At 42.4% G+C, this 14960-nt stretch overlaps 1 protein-coding gene across 1 annotated transcript in view; it reads right to left on the minus strand.

Moving 5' to 3' along the window:
• Positions 1-14960, minus strand: part of OTOG (otogelin) — a 153010-nt gene that overhangs the window by 76403 nt on the left and 61647 nt on the right. The window contains exons 25-28 of the mRNA XM_048486410.1: positions 9214-9352; positions 7413-7547; positions 4003-4149; positions 658-777 (exon numbers count right to left, since the gene is read on the minus strand). Of these exons, the coding sequence (XP_048342367.1) occupies positions 658-777; positions 4003-4149; positions 7413-7547; positions 9214-9352 (541 nt within the window). The remainder of the gene's footprint in view (positions 1-657; positions 778-4002; positions 4150-7412; positions 7548-9213; positions 9353-14960) is intronic.

Below are 14960 nucleotides of genomic sequence, written 5' to 3' on the forward strand. Positions count from 1 at the left end.
TATTGTTGCCATGTGTAGGCAGTTGCAACCATATGGGAATGAAGTCATATTCACAGGTGTCTATTCAAGTATGTAACTGGCAAATTTTTCAATCAACTCACTGCTGCAAATATATAACTTAAGTACCATAAAACTTCTGCAGATGCCCTATATAATCTATTTATTTGACTCTGACTTTCCAGGCATTCTGTATAAATCTAAAGATAAAACTGTTCCAGAAAGTTTTAAAACTTTTTTAACGATATTTCTATAAGTTGCTATCAGATCTTTTTCCAAAGATTACAATTTTACAGCTTATTTTCAGGTTTTTGTGATTGATCTAACTTAAATTTGTTTTTAATTTTCTACTTGTAAGTTGTTTTGAGTATACAGAGTAAAAACAGAATATAATTTTTCTTATAAAGAAGAAAAATAAAAGCATGAGGGTCACATGAAGATTTGAATGTAAAAATAAATTCACACAAGAGAAAATGACAAGCCATTTCTAAAATAATTATCTTTAAAAATATGTCACAGTGTCTTATCAGTGAGAACATTTATAAATTAAACAAATATTAATTCTTATGTCAGCACAATATTGCAAATACTGTAAGTGACCAATCTAAAATGACAATTATTTAGTGAAATGGGATAAATAACCATTCTCTGATTGTTTACCTCGACAGCTGCCCAGCTACTTCCAAATTCTTGTGCATTTGTTAACTCAAAATTTTCAGGAGTCCTCATTTCATTTACTGTTTTTGAGTCAAAATTCCCACATAATCCAGCCAGACCACCCTAGAAAACAGAAAATGTTAACTTTACCTTATTCTAGATTAGTCAATACTGGTGGCATATGTTTTATTTAAAAACGCACTAGAAAAAAACCGTTGCAAAAAAATGACTATGTACCTATTTGTAAATTCCCTCATAGACAGAAATCACTGAAGAAAAGCACCTTTGCTCACCAATCCAGTAAGTACACCTTCCCTTACCAATTAGGTAAGTACAAACTCTGAGATCCCACAGTTAAGGCTGCCAACATAACTGCATGTCACACCTGCAATATACTTCCTGTAAATATCCATCTACGTACATAAATTCAGAGTTCTTTCATTAGCGGAGAATCTTAAGGAAATGAACTGTAAGCTAGTATATATTTGATTTAGCTATTTACAGTATATTGTCAGGGATATTTTATTATTTTATTATTTATTTTATTCAATTGAGATTTTTTTATTCAATTGAGATTATTTTATTATCTATTTATTTATTTGATTTGTATACCGCCCTCCCCCTAGGGAGAAGCAGAAATAAAAGGCTTTTGGGAGTAAAAGTCCATTTATTAAGACATCTTAGAAAGCTCAGGTACCACTGGTGGGAATAACACTTCCCTTAAACACAGGTTACTGCCCACCATTCACCCCATCCCCCCTTCCTGCTTCCCATGGGAACGGAGTCTTCATCTCCCGCGCAAAGATAAAGTCTCCGCCGATGCATCTGGCCCATCGCCCGGGCTGTGGAATGCACTCAAGGTTACTTCACCATCAACACCATTGAATCCTTTACACTCAGGGCGGTTATGACAATATGGCTACCTAATTTATAATATGACAATATGGCTACCTAATTTATAGACGCAAACATGTAATATAATACCATTTGTTTTTTAAAAATTCTCTTATTTAAAATGCATACTTTTGAATTTGTATAAAGTCCTAACCTCAAGCATTTGTGGGGGGTGGGAGGAGGGAATCACCACATATACATTGGACTCCCTTCGGGATAGGGTGGTATAGAAATATGAAAAAATAAATAATAAATAAAATAATGTCCTGTGGAGGTGTCCAGAGTACCATCTGATCTGGTTTTACTGGATCAATTTTCAGTTTTTGAGGTCCAAATATGTGAATAAGTTGTTTGCAGGGATGCAACCTACTACTAGCCAAAGGACTGTTGTCCACCATGGCTGATAAAAGCTAGCTGGGGTGAGGGCTGGTTTTAGGAGATGGCAAAAACTTCTTTGATAGAGGGGGTAATGCCACTGCTTCTGAAAGAGACTGTGGTCCACCCCTTTTTATGGGGCCATCATTGGACCCTATGGTGTTGGGCAACTATTGCCTGGTGGCCAACATTCCATTTTTGGGCAAGGTCCTGGAGATAGTGGTAGCAACTCAACTGCAGGTTTACATAGAAGAAACTGATGTTCTGGACCCATGTCAATCTGGTTTCAGACATGGTTGTGGCATGGAAATGACCTTGGTTAACCTGATGGATGACCTTTATTGGAACTCAGTAATATTGAAAGTCTCCCAATATTGAACCTTTATTGGGAGAGAGATGGTGAAATACTATCCTTGATCTCTCAGCAGCATTTGATACCATAGACCATGGTATTTTGCTGGACCACCTCCAGGAAATGGCATTGGGGGGCACTGTGTTACAATGGTTCTCTTCCCACCTTTTGGGTCAGTTCCAGAAGATAGTGTTGGGAGACTTGTGCTCGCAGTCCTGTGAGCTCCCTTGTAGGGTTTTCCAGGGCTCAGTCCTGTCCAACATCTACATGAAGCTGCTGAGTCAGGTCATCAGGAGAATTGGAGTTAAGTGTCATCAATATGCATATGACACCCAGTTATATCTCTCTATTTCATCACAGTCAGAGGTACTCTGAACTACTGCCTGGAAGCAATTATGGACTGGATGAGGACCAACAAACTGAGGCTAAATTCAGGCAAGATGGAGATTTTCTGAGTTCCAGGTTCCTGAGTCGGTGAAGTCATGGGTGAACTGGTTTTGAATGGGGTTGTACTGCCCCAGAAAGATCACATGCAAGATACAGGGGTTCTCCTGGATTCATAGCTGTCCTTTAAGATTTGGCAGTGGCCACAAGGTCCTTCCAGTAGCTCCATCTGGTGCATAGTGAACCTCTGAGGAGAGACTATTAGAGAGCCTGGGGGCAATCTTGGGGAAAGCCCTTGCAAATGCCCCCATTCCTCAATGGTGGGAGGTATCACTAGAAGTGTTTCTCCCTGTGAACTCAGTGCCTAGACAGGTATATTTGGGCAAAGACACTCCTTCAGATAGACAGGGCCCAAGCTGTTTACACAATGAATTGGACCTGGGAGAAAATTGGGAGCCAGTGCAGTTCCTTAAGGATGGCGTGATGTGTGTCTGGCTAACAGCCTAGCTGCCTGATGCTGCATCAACTCCCGCTTGAACACCATCTTCAAAGGTACCCCATGTAAAGGCTAATAGAGCATGTAACACTGTGACTAGGTCTCCTTTGTCCAAAAATGGGCAAAGCTGAAGAGATGCCTCCACTTGAAGGCGATGATGACACATCATGTATGAAAGAAGTGGACTAAATGACTGACAGCTTGAGAGAAATTTTGGATGTTTCCTTTTGCCCTTGAATGAGTTATATTTTGTATTTTATGAATGTGACCTGCCAAAAAGTATTTTGACACTTGTCTGCATTCCCTCTTTGTATTTATTTTTGGAGATGTTATACCTTTATTTTTGTTACATTGCTTTTTTTAAGGTAATGTGAGATGCCATTGAGGGAATATTCTTTCTTTGATGTATAACACTGTACAATCTTACTATACTAGTAAGTAAGGAATATTACTGTGTCGATGGCAGGAAAGGAAATATGTTCTGCGATGTTGATGTTAAACCTTGTAAGTTATTATAACTGAACATCTATAACATACAATACATAGTAACTAGGTACTGGAACTGAAAATATTGGACTGTCTTTAATACATTCCTGTTCAATGTTCCAAGGTATTGATGTTTAGTCTTTTTATAAAAGGATTCTAAATTCCACTCATACCATAGAATAGAATCTGCCATAAAATCTATTGTGATTAATGCAGTTTTGTGACTAATGCAGTTTTTCATGTCCAGTTCTACTCTGGAAGTATCTAGAAATAAAGGTGTTCTGAATTAATATTGGTCACAGAAGAAAAAAAGTAGCTACCTCTGGATGAAACACAATTCGAGTGAATGATTTCTTTTTACCTGCCATTGAGGGCCTGTCTGTACATGAAGAGTTGTTCGTTGATCCCACATTACTGAAATGTGTTCATTAGGAAAATGAATAAGTGTAAAAAAGCCAGCTTTCCATATATGTATTTGTTGTAGTTTGTCTATGTAACTCAAAGGACTCTGAAAAAAAAAGTTAATATATAATAGGATCTCTTGCCATTTTTACAGACTTGCTAAGGCTACAGAATGTGTAGGAAAACACACAATTTTCTTACCTTGTTCTGTCCAGCTAATGTTGATTTTATTATACAGCTCTAGATTTTCACAAGATTTGTTGTAAATGATGAGTGCAATCTAAGACAATGAATTTGTCTAAAAGTGGCTTTGAGCCAATTTTTAACATGCATAAATAATCATCAATTTTATTTCATATCCTATCTGATATAAACCTCAGCATAAAATGCTGAGTGCAGACAATGTTCCAACAAACTAAAATCAGGCAGAAATGAAGAGCCCTTGTGGGCTCAGGGCAGCTTCCGGCATTTAAAATACGATCACATTTAACCATAAATAACAACAAGTAAAACCCAGATGACAAATAAAATCGGATTCCATAAGAACACACAATTTAATAACCCCACCAATAGAAACAACATTGGGGAGAAGAGGGTGGCCATTCAGATGGTACTGTGGAATTATTATGGAATTGTCAGATTATGTTTGTTCTACTTAATTATACTCGTTCTATTTTGTAAGACAAATTAATATCTGTTTGATTTAATTTGTAAAAGCTAAAAGCTAGATAACATAATTGTGTCCGTATTAAAGCCAGAGGAATCTCAGATTGTAAGCCAGCAAGCCAGGAGTCATAGGTCATGCTTAAACAGAAAAGTTACTGTGAGCATACATCTGTTTTGCCAGACCAGACGGGGTACTGTCTTTCTTGTTTATTTAAGACCAAAGCAGGTCTGCTTGCCAAGACCTGTCTCTGTTAAGTTCTTTCTGTTAAGACAGTCCAATCAAATGTTTAGTATTTGCCCAATTATGAATTAGCCAATCAAAATCTGCCATTGTTGCAAGACAGAAGAAGGGACATTATAAATATTGCTTTTTGTTCTTTCTCCCTTGGGGAAACACGTGCATAGCTTTTCTGTGTGCATGTTGCCTCCCAACCTTTCTGTTTGCAAATATAAAGTTTGGCTTCATTTAGACCAGGGGTAGGGAACCTGCGGCTCTCCAGATGTTCAGGAACTACAATTCCCATCAGCCTGGGGGGGGTGGGGGGGGGGGGGGGTGGGGGGGGGGGGGGGTGGGGGGGGGGGGGGGTGGGGGGGGGGGGGGGTGGGGGGGGGGGGGGGTGGGGGGGGGGGGGGGTGGGGGGGGGGGGGGGTGGGGGGGGGGGGGGGTGGGGGGGGGGGGGGGTGGGGGGGGGGGGGGGTGGGGGGGGGGGGGGGTGGGGGGGGGGGGGGGTGGGGGGGGGGGGGGGTGGGGGGGGGGGGGGGTGGGGGGGGGGGGGGGTGGGGGGGGGGGGGGGTGGGGGGGGGGGGGGGTGGGGGGGGGGGGGGGTGGGGGGGGGGGGGGGTGGGGGGGGGGGGGGGTGGGGGGGGGGGGGGGTGGGGGGGGGGGGGGGTGGGGGGGGGGGGGGGTGGGGGGGGGGGGGGGTGGGGGGACCTGCGGCTCTCCAGATGTTCAGGAACTACAATTCCCATCAGCCCCTACCAGCATGGCCAATTGGCCATGCTGACAGAGGCTGATGGGAATTGTAGTTCCTGAACATCTGGAGAGCCGCAGGTTCCCTACCCCTGATTTAGACCAATCATTTATCTAGAGATTTTTATTTCCAACAGTACAACTGTAACTGCCTCAACCATAAGCCTGGGGGGACAGCTCTGCCTAATAGGCCCTACAGAATTTAATCAGGTCCTGAAGGCCCTGGTCTTGTAGACAGAGTGATTTACCAGGTAGGGGCCAGGATCAGAGGCAAAGCTGCAATGGGGACATCCGAGGTGGCTTGCTCCTGGCACTGCCACTGTAGTCACATGGGCACTGCCATTGCAGTCACACGCCCCATGTGTCGGGGGCATGTCGGGGTGGGAGAGGGCACGTGGACAGTTCATGTCCCAGGCGCAGTTTCCCCTCCCTTTGTCACTGGCCAGGGCAAAAATGACCATCCACCTGGTTGAGGCCAACCAGACATCTTTAAGGTCACAGAATGGTTTTTGCTGACTACTGCATCCACCTAAAACAAATGACCAGAATTGTACAATATATTCCAAATGAAACTATTATGTAGATGTATATAAAGGCACTAAAATACTGGGCATTTTATCTTCAGTTCCCTTTCTTACAGTCCCAATAATGGAATTTGCCTGTACATGTCTTTATAGTGAACCTTACTGGCTCCTAAACTCACAAAATAAACTTCTATAAATAGAGGATAGCATCTTAGAACTCTGAGCCTGGAGAAGTGCCCATAAAGGTGGAAGTACTATACAAGGCTTTTAAGATGAAAAGAAGCTTGAATGGAGAAACTCAAAGCAAAGTAGCAGTAAGTACAAATCTGAATTCTGTATATCTGCAGGAGAACCACCATCTCCCTCACTGGTTTCTTTCATTTGACACCAGAATGTCTGGGAATGATGCTGGACTCAGAGCTACCTCAAATCAGCTTCAACAATGTGTAGGCACCAGCAGCCATGGAGGAGGCTGGGGTGGGAAGGTGTCACCCAGGTCCAGCAGAAATTCATGTACTGAGACCTGGGGAGGAGCAGGCTCAAGAAAAGCAGGGGTGGGACCAGAAGGCCTATGGCCTATCTCTGCCTGCCCCAATAGGAGGAGTGGCTGAAGGAGGGAGGGATCCTGAGAGTCTTGCAGAAAAGAAAGGGAAGAAGAGAGCAATCACCATCCACCACTCCCCAGGAATAGGCCGGGTGTAGCTGAGACGATTAGGAATGGTAGGTGGGGATGAAGGATGGGGCTAGACAGTCTCTTGAAAATGAGCTCATGTAGGAGGTCAAGGAGGAAAGAAGGACACCACTCTGGGCCTGAGAAGAGCTGTTATCCTACAATAGTCATGCAAAGGAACTCCCTTCTCTGAACCTCCTTCTCTTACCATTCTAAAGTCTTGGGAGTCCCACCAACAGAAACTGGAAGGACAGCTGAGGGATGCCCAATGAAGTTTAAGAGGGGAGAGCCTCATACAGAATAACTGGGCTAAATACGGACTGAAACAGATGGAGTGCATTAAGAAATGTATTATGTAACACTACCATTTGAATCCATTTAGTTATAGCTAGTGATCTGGAGTTCAACACTGTCATCTGATTCCAAAGGGTATTGCAGCATTCACAGGTGGATTAGTGTACATATTTTTACAGCATTCTACATACAAACAGTTGCACCATTATATCTATGTAATCTCCTGCTACATTGCTACAGCTTACCGGATCTCCAGTGTCATCATCAAATATTATGAATGATTTTCCAACATTGATGAAAATATACTTTCTGCAAATTATTCCAGTGTTAAAGCAATTAAGATTTTCTATGATGACTGAGAAACTAGTAACTGAGGAACTCTGCAGAAAAAAAGGTAGCTTTGTAAACAACTAATAAAGAACCACTGATCACAGACCACTGTCTGTTATCTTTTCCACTGTGTTCAGCCTACTATTTCCATGTTATTGCCCTTTCCCCTACCTGTCTTAGAAGATAGAAAAGACGCAGAGCTGGTGGTTAGGTTATGCACTACCACTAAGAAGTGATCAAGCGAAAGCTCACAAATATATAGGCAAGCCTAGAGAGATTACACTTAGAGGCAGGAAAAGGTGGGCAAGCCACCTTGTACAGGAATGAGCATGAGCCACTAATGTCCATGATGGCCATTCAGGAGTCATTTGCAAGCACAGTCAGGCCCAAGTACACCTGCACTATCTTATACCCACTAGTAAGAACATGGGTTATCATGACTCCACCAAAAAAAGGTCTGAAGAAATGCCCAGGAGAGCTTCAGTTCTCATCTTTTTAAAAAGCTTTTATTGTGTTAAAGAAGGCACCAGAAGAGTAGATGATGTCATACACATATTAGTCTGATAAGTGGACTAGTAGCGCATTACAAATACAGATTTTATCACATTAACCAAGCCCTGGACAACTTACAGCTCTTCTTATTAATTGGGTATATTTTAAGTATAATTATTGTGGAAGCACAAGTTTCAAAAGGAGAAGAGTTCATAAAGTGGACTATATCAGCTGAAATACACAACAAACTAAGCTGGTAACTCCAATATGGCCAAAAAAAACCTGGACAATTAATTAGCCATGCCCAAGAGGACATTGGGTTTGTTTCACTTAAGCAATGATTCTCCCTCCCACATGACAAACCATTTTTGAAATGGAGTAAACTTTCCCAACCAGTTAGTGATGTTCCTTACTGTTTACAATTTAAAAGTTAAAAACCCCAATGAGAATTTCTAGGTCCCTGGGTATACTGAAATTACCTAGCTGCATCATTGCTGAAGTATTTTCAATAGGAAGATTCTGAAAGAGCATTATTATGCAATGTAAATATACCAAACCTGGTTTCATTTCTTTCCATAGGTTGAAAGGTAAGGTAACATTGAATGGCAATGATAAATTATTCAAAAATAGTTAAGAATTGTAGCTACATTGCTTTTAAGTAATTGTATTAGCATGAAGTGCTAACAATCCATTATACAATTAGGAATGTTTAAGGTCCATTACAGAAAATATTTTGACTTCCATTCAGTCATATGACAGTAGAAACAGACTTATAATGCAGAACTACTCCACCTTAAGCCCACTGAAAAGTATGGGCTTTGACTGGTGTAACTCTCCTTAAGTTTGCACTGTTAGTGCCATTCCTCTTTCACAAGATTGAATGCATCAATGCTATACATTGATGTGCCAGCAACTGTGCAAGCAAAAATACAGGCAGGAATGCAGTAAATGTGACTTATCGCAAGTAGCTACCATAGACTTTTTGTTGCATTTCCACTTGAGCAAGATCTCAGGAGCAAATGGAATTTTTCCCTAGATCCAACTTTCTGACTATGTGCTAAGTAATATTCCATCATACATAGTTATGTTCTATAATGCTCTAGAAGGCTGATATATAAACAAGTGTGTTTCCGTATACATTGGATGTGTATATCTGTTGTAGAAAATGTATCCAAATTAAAGTTCAAAATAATTTATAAAGTTGATTAAAAAAATAAACTTTACCTTAACTAGGTAAACCTTGCAGTTTCCAATATAATCAAAAGAAAGTCCATCAAAGGTCCTGTAATGGCGATCTCCATATGTAGTACACATTGATGGGCAAGGGTGGAAAGTGCACTCAAATGAGCCATGATGACAGATGCTGAAAAAAGTGTGAAATCAATAGTAAGGATATCAAAAGTAATATCTGCAAATAACCTTCCATAATACAAAATGCCAGTGTAGCCCCGGTCCAGCCAGGTCTTCTGGGTTCTGCACCAATGGGGTTGCAGGACAGGCAGCCACCAGCAGATGTGGCCCCTCTGCAGGGGTAAGTGTCCTGGGGAGGGCAAACGCACTGGCTGTGCCGCTCCCTAGAGACCTTTTGCCCCCCCTTGGAGGGAGCTGTAAGTGAAAAATATATTGTGAGAAAAAAAGAATAAAAAGAAGAGTTGGCAACTGCATGGAGCAGTACAGGGTTGGTGGATGGACAACCATAGAAGATTTGTTTCCCCAGTAATAAATAATGGCACTAGAATAAACTAGGACATAATTGGGACAGGGGGCAGGGCACATGGTGAGCTCCGGAGCAGTGAGCATGCGTGCCTTGGGCCGGCTGGGCAGCCGAGCGATGGCTGTTCCCCTGAGCAAATCCGGGCAGTGGGTCGTTGGCACTTGGTAGTCTACAAAACATACATAAAACCTCACCTCTTGTTTTAATGTTTATGAAGAGCCGCAGGAAAGTCGGACCCAGATATGGATAATTGGACATAGTATTGTCCACTGGGTCGGCCAGCAGGCACCCTCAACTGCTTGGGGTGCAGACCTGGACCTTGGAAGGGGGGGGGCGTCATTTGGACGTTGTTTGGCTTGGCCAGAAGGGTATGTGCTGGGACTCATTGTTGCCTACCATCCGGAAGGCACTTCAGAGGTTTGGTGTGCCTCAGGGGATCGTCATTCACCTGGGTAAGAACGACCTTCCAGCTTTGAAGGCCCTGGAACTGTCCTTACGGATGGCCGTGAGGTCCTGGATCTGATACCAGATGTTAAATTGTTTTGGTCCTGCCTCCTCCCAAGGCTCCTGTGGAAGGATGCCAGGGAGCCAAGGAAAGGTGAACGTGGCACACTGGAAGGTGTATAAGGCAGCAGCGCAGGTGGTCTGAGAGCTCTGTGGTAGCGTTATCCCACACCTTGATATAACCACCCAAGGATATGCGTTCTTTCGTTTGGACGGTGAGCACCTATCCAAATGAGGCATGGACACTTGGCTGCATGCCATATGGCAGGAGTTCTTGGAGTGGCTGGGAGGCTTGCGAAGCTATGGCGGGAGATGAAGGGTCAGCTCTGTGGCGGTTCGGACAGAGGAGCACATCCTTATGGGGAGGCTGAGCTTGCATGCTAGACCTCCCCAAAGTTGGGGGCCTCCGTAGAGGCTTGGGGTGGGGAGGGGTCATGGCGCATGCTGTGGAGGCCTCTGCAATCGAGCCCGACACCCCAGCAGGAAGGGGGCCACAAAGGGTGGGCGCCCAGGTGGTCCAGCACCTCTCTGTCTCCCCCAATATGGATTGGGGTTGGTGCTGGGATCAGCCAGGGGCACTGACCGGCTGCTTGGATGTGCTCCTCTCGCTGGCCCAGCTTCTGTCTCGATAAAAGGGCTGCGGCCCATTTTAATTCCAAGATGTGTCCTGTGGTTATTCACCAGATGGAACCTCTGCCCATCTGGGTGCAAATAATGGCACTAGAATCAACTAGGCCGTAATTGCAACAGGGGGCAGGGCACATGGTGAGCTCCGGAGCAGTGAGCATGCTTGCCCTTGGCCAGCTGGGCGGCCAAGGCACACCTGGCCTGATTGCATGATGCGCGTGAGTTCAAGGGGTGGAGCATGCTCCCTATATATTAGGCAGCACACGGTTGCTCCGGCCATCTTCGACGCCTGGAGCAAACTGAACCACCCTCCCTATTTGGGCAGGGTTTGCTGCTTAATTTGTCGCAGCCTTGGCGGTTTGGGCAGAGGAACGCATCCTTATGGGGAGGCCGAGCTTGTGTGCCGGACCTCCCCACGGTTGGAAGCTTCCATAAGAGGCTTGGGGTGGGGAGGGGTCATGTCACATGCCACAGAGGCCTCTACAATCGAGCCCGACACCCCAGCAGGAAGGGGGCCACAACAGGCGGGCACCCAAGTGGCCCAGTACCTCTCTGTCTCTCCCAATATGGATTGGGGTTGGTGCCAGGGTCAGCCAGGGGTGCTGATCGGCTGCTCGGATGTGCTCCTCTTGCTTGCCCAGCTTCTGCCTCAATAAAAGGGCTATGGCCCATTTTAATTCCAAGACGTGTCCTGTGGTTATTCACCAGATGGAACCTCTGCACATCTGGGTGCAAAACTAGATTAATTTTTTCCTCTTCTTTTCAGATATAAGGCATATATGGACCATATCAAAAGTGCACTTTAGTTTCATCATCCAATTCTGATTTGGTATGGGTTTGTGTGTTTTTGTCTTGTCTTGTAGCATAAGTTTTAAAATTTTATTTAAAAAATAACACAAGAAACACAACAATCAACAGGAAAATAAATTCATAAGAATTAGTTCTAAAATTTAAGGTAGTAAAAGAAAAAAACATGAGTATACATTGATTTCAAATGTTACCAAATAACTACAGGCTCTTTTAAAAATAATGAAAAACAAACTTTTTCTATGATAGTCAACCAGATGTGTCTGGAAAGTCCGTATTTAGGGAACAAATCTAATAGTATTTCCATACTGTGACCCTGCACAATTGAGGTTTGGGGATATTCTGTTTCTAAACACTATCATGTCTAAAAGCCCTCAATCAATGGAACCAGATCTTTTAAAAAAGATATATGCACTAATGTAAAAAAATCACATAAAATATTTTAAACTGATACAACTCTATCATATTATAGCAGATTTTTCTGATGATTTTGCCAGGTTGCATCCTTTAAATTTGGTGGCAAGTAAAGTTTCCAGGCTGTGGAATGAAAAAAAAAGGCTGAAAGGGGTATTTTGAAAATGACTCCGTATGATCCCCTTGAAATTCTGATATCTAGTCATAATTTTTGTAGGAAATTATCCAGTTAGCACAAACGATTGCCAAATTATTGTCCATACTTAAAGAGAATGTCTGGTTGACTACAAAATAAATTGAAGGACTAAAGAATAAATTAAACCAAATGGGAAAATACCCAAATAAATAGTAGGAGAGAAACAAAGCATCCTGAAAATCTAAATGAAATATGCACTCAGCATAGCAAACACAGGTTACATTGGCTGTGGTGGGTTTTCCGGGCCGGGTGGCCGTAGTCTGGTTGATCTTGTTCCTAATGTTTTGCCTGCATCTGTGGCTGGCATCTTCAGAGGTGTATCACAGAAAGAAGTCTGTTACACACTGTGTTTAGCCCAGGGGTCTGCAACCTGCGGCTCTCCAGATGTTCATAGACTACAATTCCCATCAGCCCCTGCCACCATGGCCAATTGGCCAATTGGGGAAGTTCTGTTTCTAAACATGTTAGGAACAAGATCTACCAGACCAATTGAAATGTTAGGAACAAGATCTACCAGACCACGGCCACACAGCACAGAAAACCCAGAACAACCAGTTGAATCCGGCCGTGAAAGCCTTCGACAATAGGTTCTGTTGTTAGATGTATCATGGTCTGTAGATTTGTATACAAAATGCATGTATTTATACAATTACAGAGATCTGGTCACTGGGATACATGCCCTGACTATATCTAGGTTGGATTATTGCAATGTGCTGTATGTGGGGCTATCCTTGAGAAGTGTTCAGAAACTTCAATTGGTGCAGAATGCTGCAGCGAAGATATTGACTGGAGTGGGTCACAGGTATCATATCATTCCAGTCTTGGTACATCTGCATTGACTCTCAATTTGTGTCCCGGTACAATTCAAGGTGCTGGTGCTGACATTTAAAGCCCTCTATAGTTTGGCACCAACATACCTGAAGGGCCACCTACTTCCTTATGAACTTACTAAGCTGCTACAGACATTTCTGAAGGCCCTGCTTTGCTGCCCCATATTCTGAGATTATCTGAGTGAAGACTTTCTCAGTAGTGGCAAAAAAACTCTAGAAATCTCTCCTTTCCTTTCTGTTGCCACCCTTGATGTCTGATGTTTCCTCAGTGATTCCACTCAGTCTTCTGTTTTTGTTTTTGTTTTATGTTTTTGTATGTTTTTTAGGTCTGGTTTTGTTTTTAATAATGTTATTTTTATGGTTTTTAAATATATGATTTCATTAGATATGTTTTAATTTATTAGCTGCTTTACCATACCCTAAATTTTGTAAAATAACAAAATAAAATAGTCCAGTTCAAATTAGGAAATAATTACAGCTTCAAAAGATATTCATTAAAAAGAATTTCAGTTCTTGTTCTGCAAATGTTATGATAATCTAATACCCCTTTTGGCATTAGTTAGATTTATGTACTTCAACTACTATCAATCAGTAATATTTATATTTAACCAAATATTTATATTTTACCAAACTCACCTTGAATACACTATAAAACATAGTGAGCTTTTAACTTTGAGCAGGACAGAGACTTTTACCATGTGGGTGGAACATGACATTGAAATCTATGCCATGGCAAACTTTCACTCCTTGGCAAGAACAGGAAAACATACTGGCATCATAAGTATGCCCTTCTTCCTCTGTATGTTAATGAGGACCAGGTTAGACTTCTCAACAAAGACTTGATTTTATTTGAACAAGAATAGAGAAAAGCAACTGTCCATCATCTTTAGAATTGCTGCAATCCTTTCTTGAAGGTATAATGATTTGTATGTGTTGGTATACACATGTGTGCAATGGAATGGACCCATATTCATACCTAGGGGAACAAGGGAGGGAACCCAGGGTCACTTTACCTTCCTGCCAAGTAGAGATGGCTTGTGAGTCGCGTCACCAGTCAGTCAAAGGGCTATAAATGTCTTCTAGAGCAGATACTGAGGACCTGACAAGAGGCAGAGGCAGTCAGTCAGCACAAGGCTGGAGTGAGCAAAGACATCCAGACAAGGTATTAACTAGTGCTGACTGGACCAGGCTGGACTTCAGGCTCTGTAGAGCTCTGTAGGCCCAGTTGCAACCTGGTGAAATAAATGGGTCAAACTCACTAAAATGAGGAGTAAATGGAAAAAATGAGGAAACTGAGAGTCAAGTACTGGGTAACTTGAGCCCTTTGGGGGAGGGCGGTATACAAATGTGATGAAATAAATAAATAAATAAATAAATAATAACAAGTTTCTGATACTTTGTGATGCTACTTCCTACACTTTAGTGGTTACACAATTGCTTGTTCTATAGCTTATGGAAAATAGCAATACATGATAAGCATATTGTATATGATTTTAGGGTGCTTTGTTCAGTCCAAAAATATGAAAAAATATAAAGAAAATGTTTAATTAAATAAATATGATTGGGATACATATTAAAAGAATACATATGCATGTGGGACTGGGAAGTAATCTGTGGAATATGGGGTTTTTATGGTGATGGTACTCATGGGCAGTGAGTACCAGCAACTTTTTCATGGCCCTCCCAAGACCTTTGAGTAGTGGCCCTTTTTTTTTTGCTGTTGCTATTGTTTACAGAAATGTACTAGCTTATATTGTTTGGGGAATTATAACCATTAATGCATACAATAGTTCCCTAAATGAACCTTTCACGTGAAATGTTAAATATACAATTTCTAAAGGAAGAGCAGTTTTTTATTCATTACAATATTAAGCATTCC

This window comes from Sphaerodactylus townsendi, linkage group LG02 (genome assembly GCF_021028975.2).
Source record: "Sphaerodactylus townsendi isolate TG3544 linkage group LG02, MPM_Stown_v2.3, whole genome shotgun sequence".
Taxonomy (NCBI): Eukaryota; Metazoa; Chordata; class Lepidosauria; order Squamata; family Sphaerodactylidae; genus Sphaerodactylus; species Sphaerodactylus townsendi.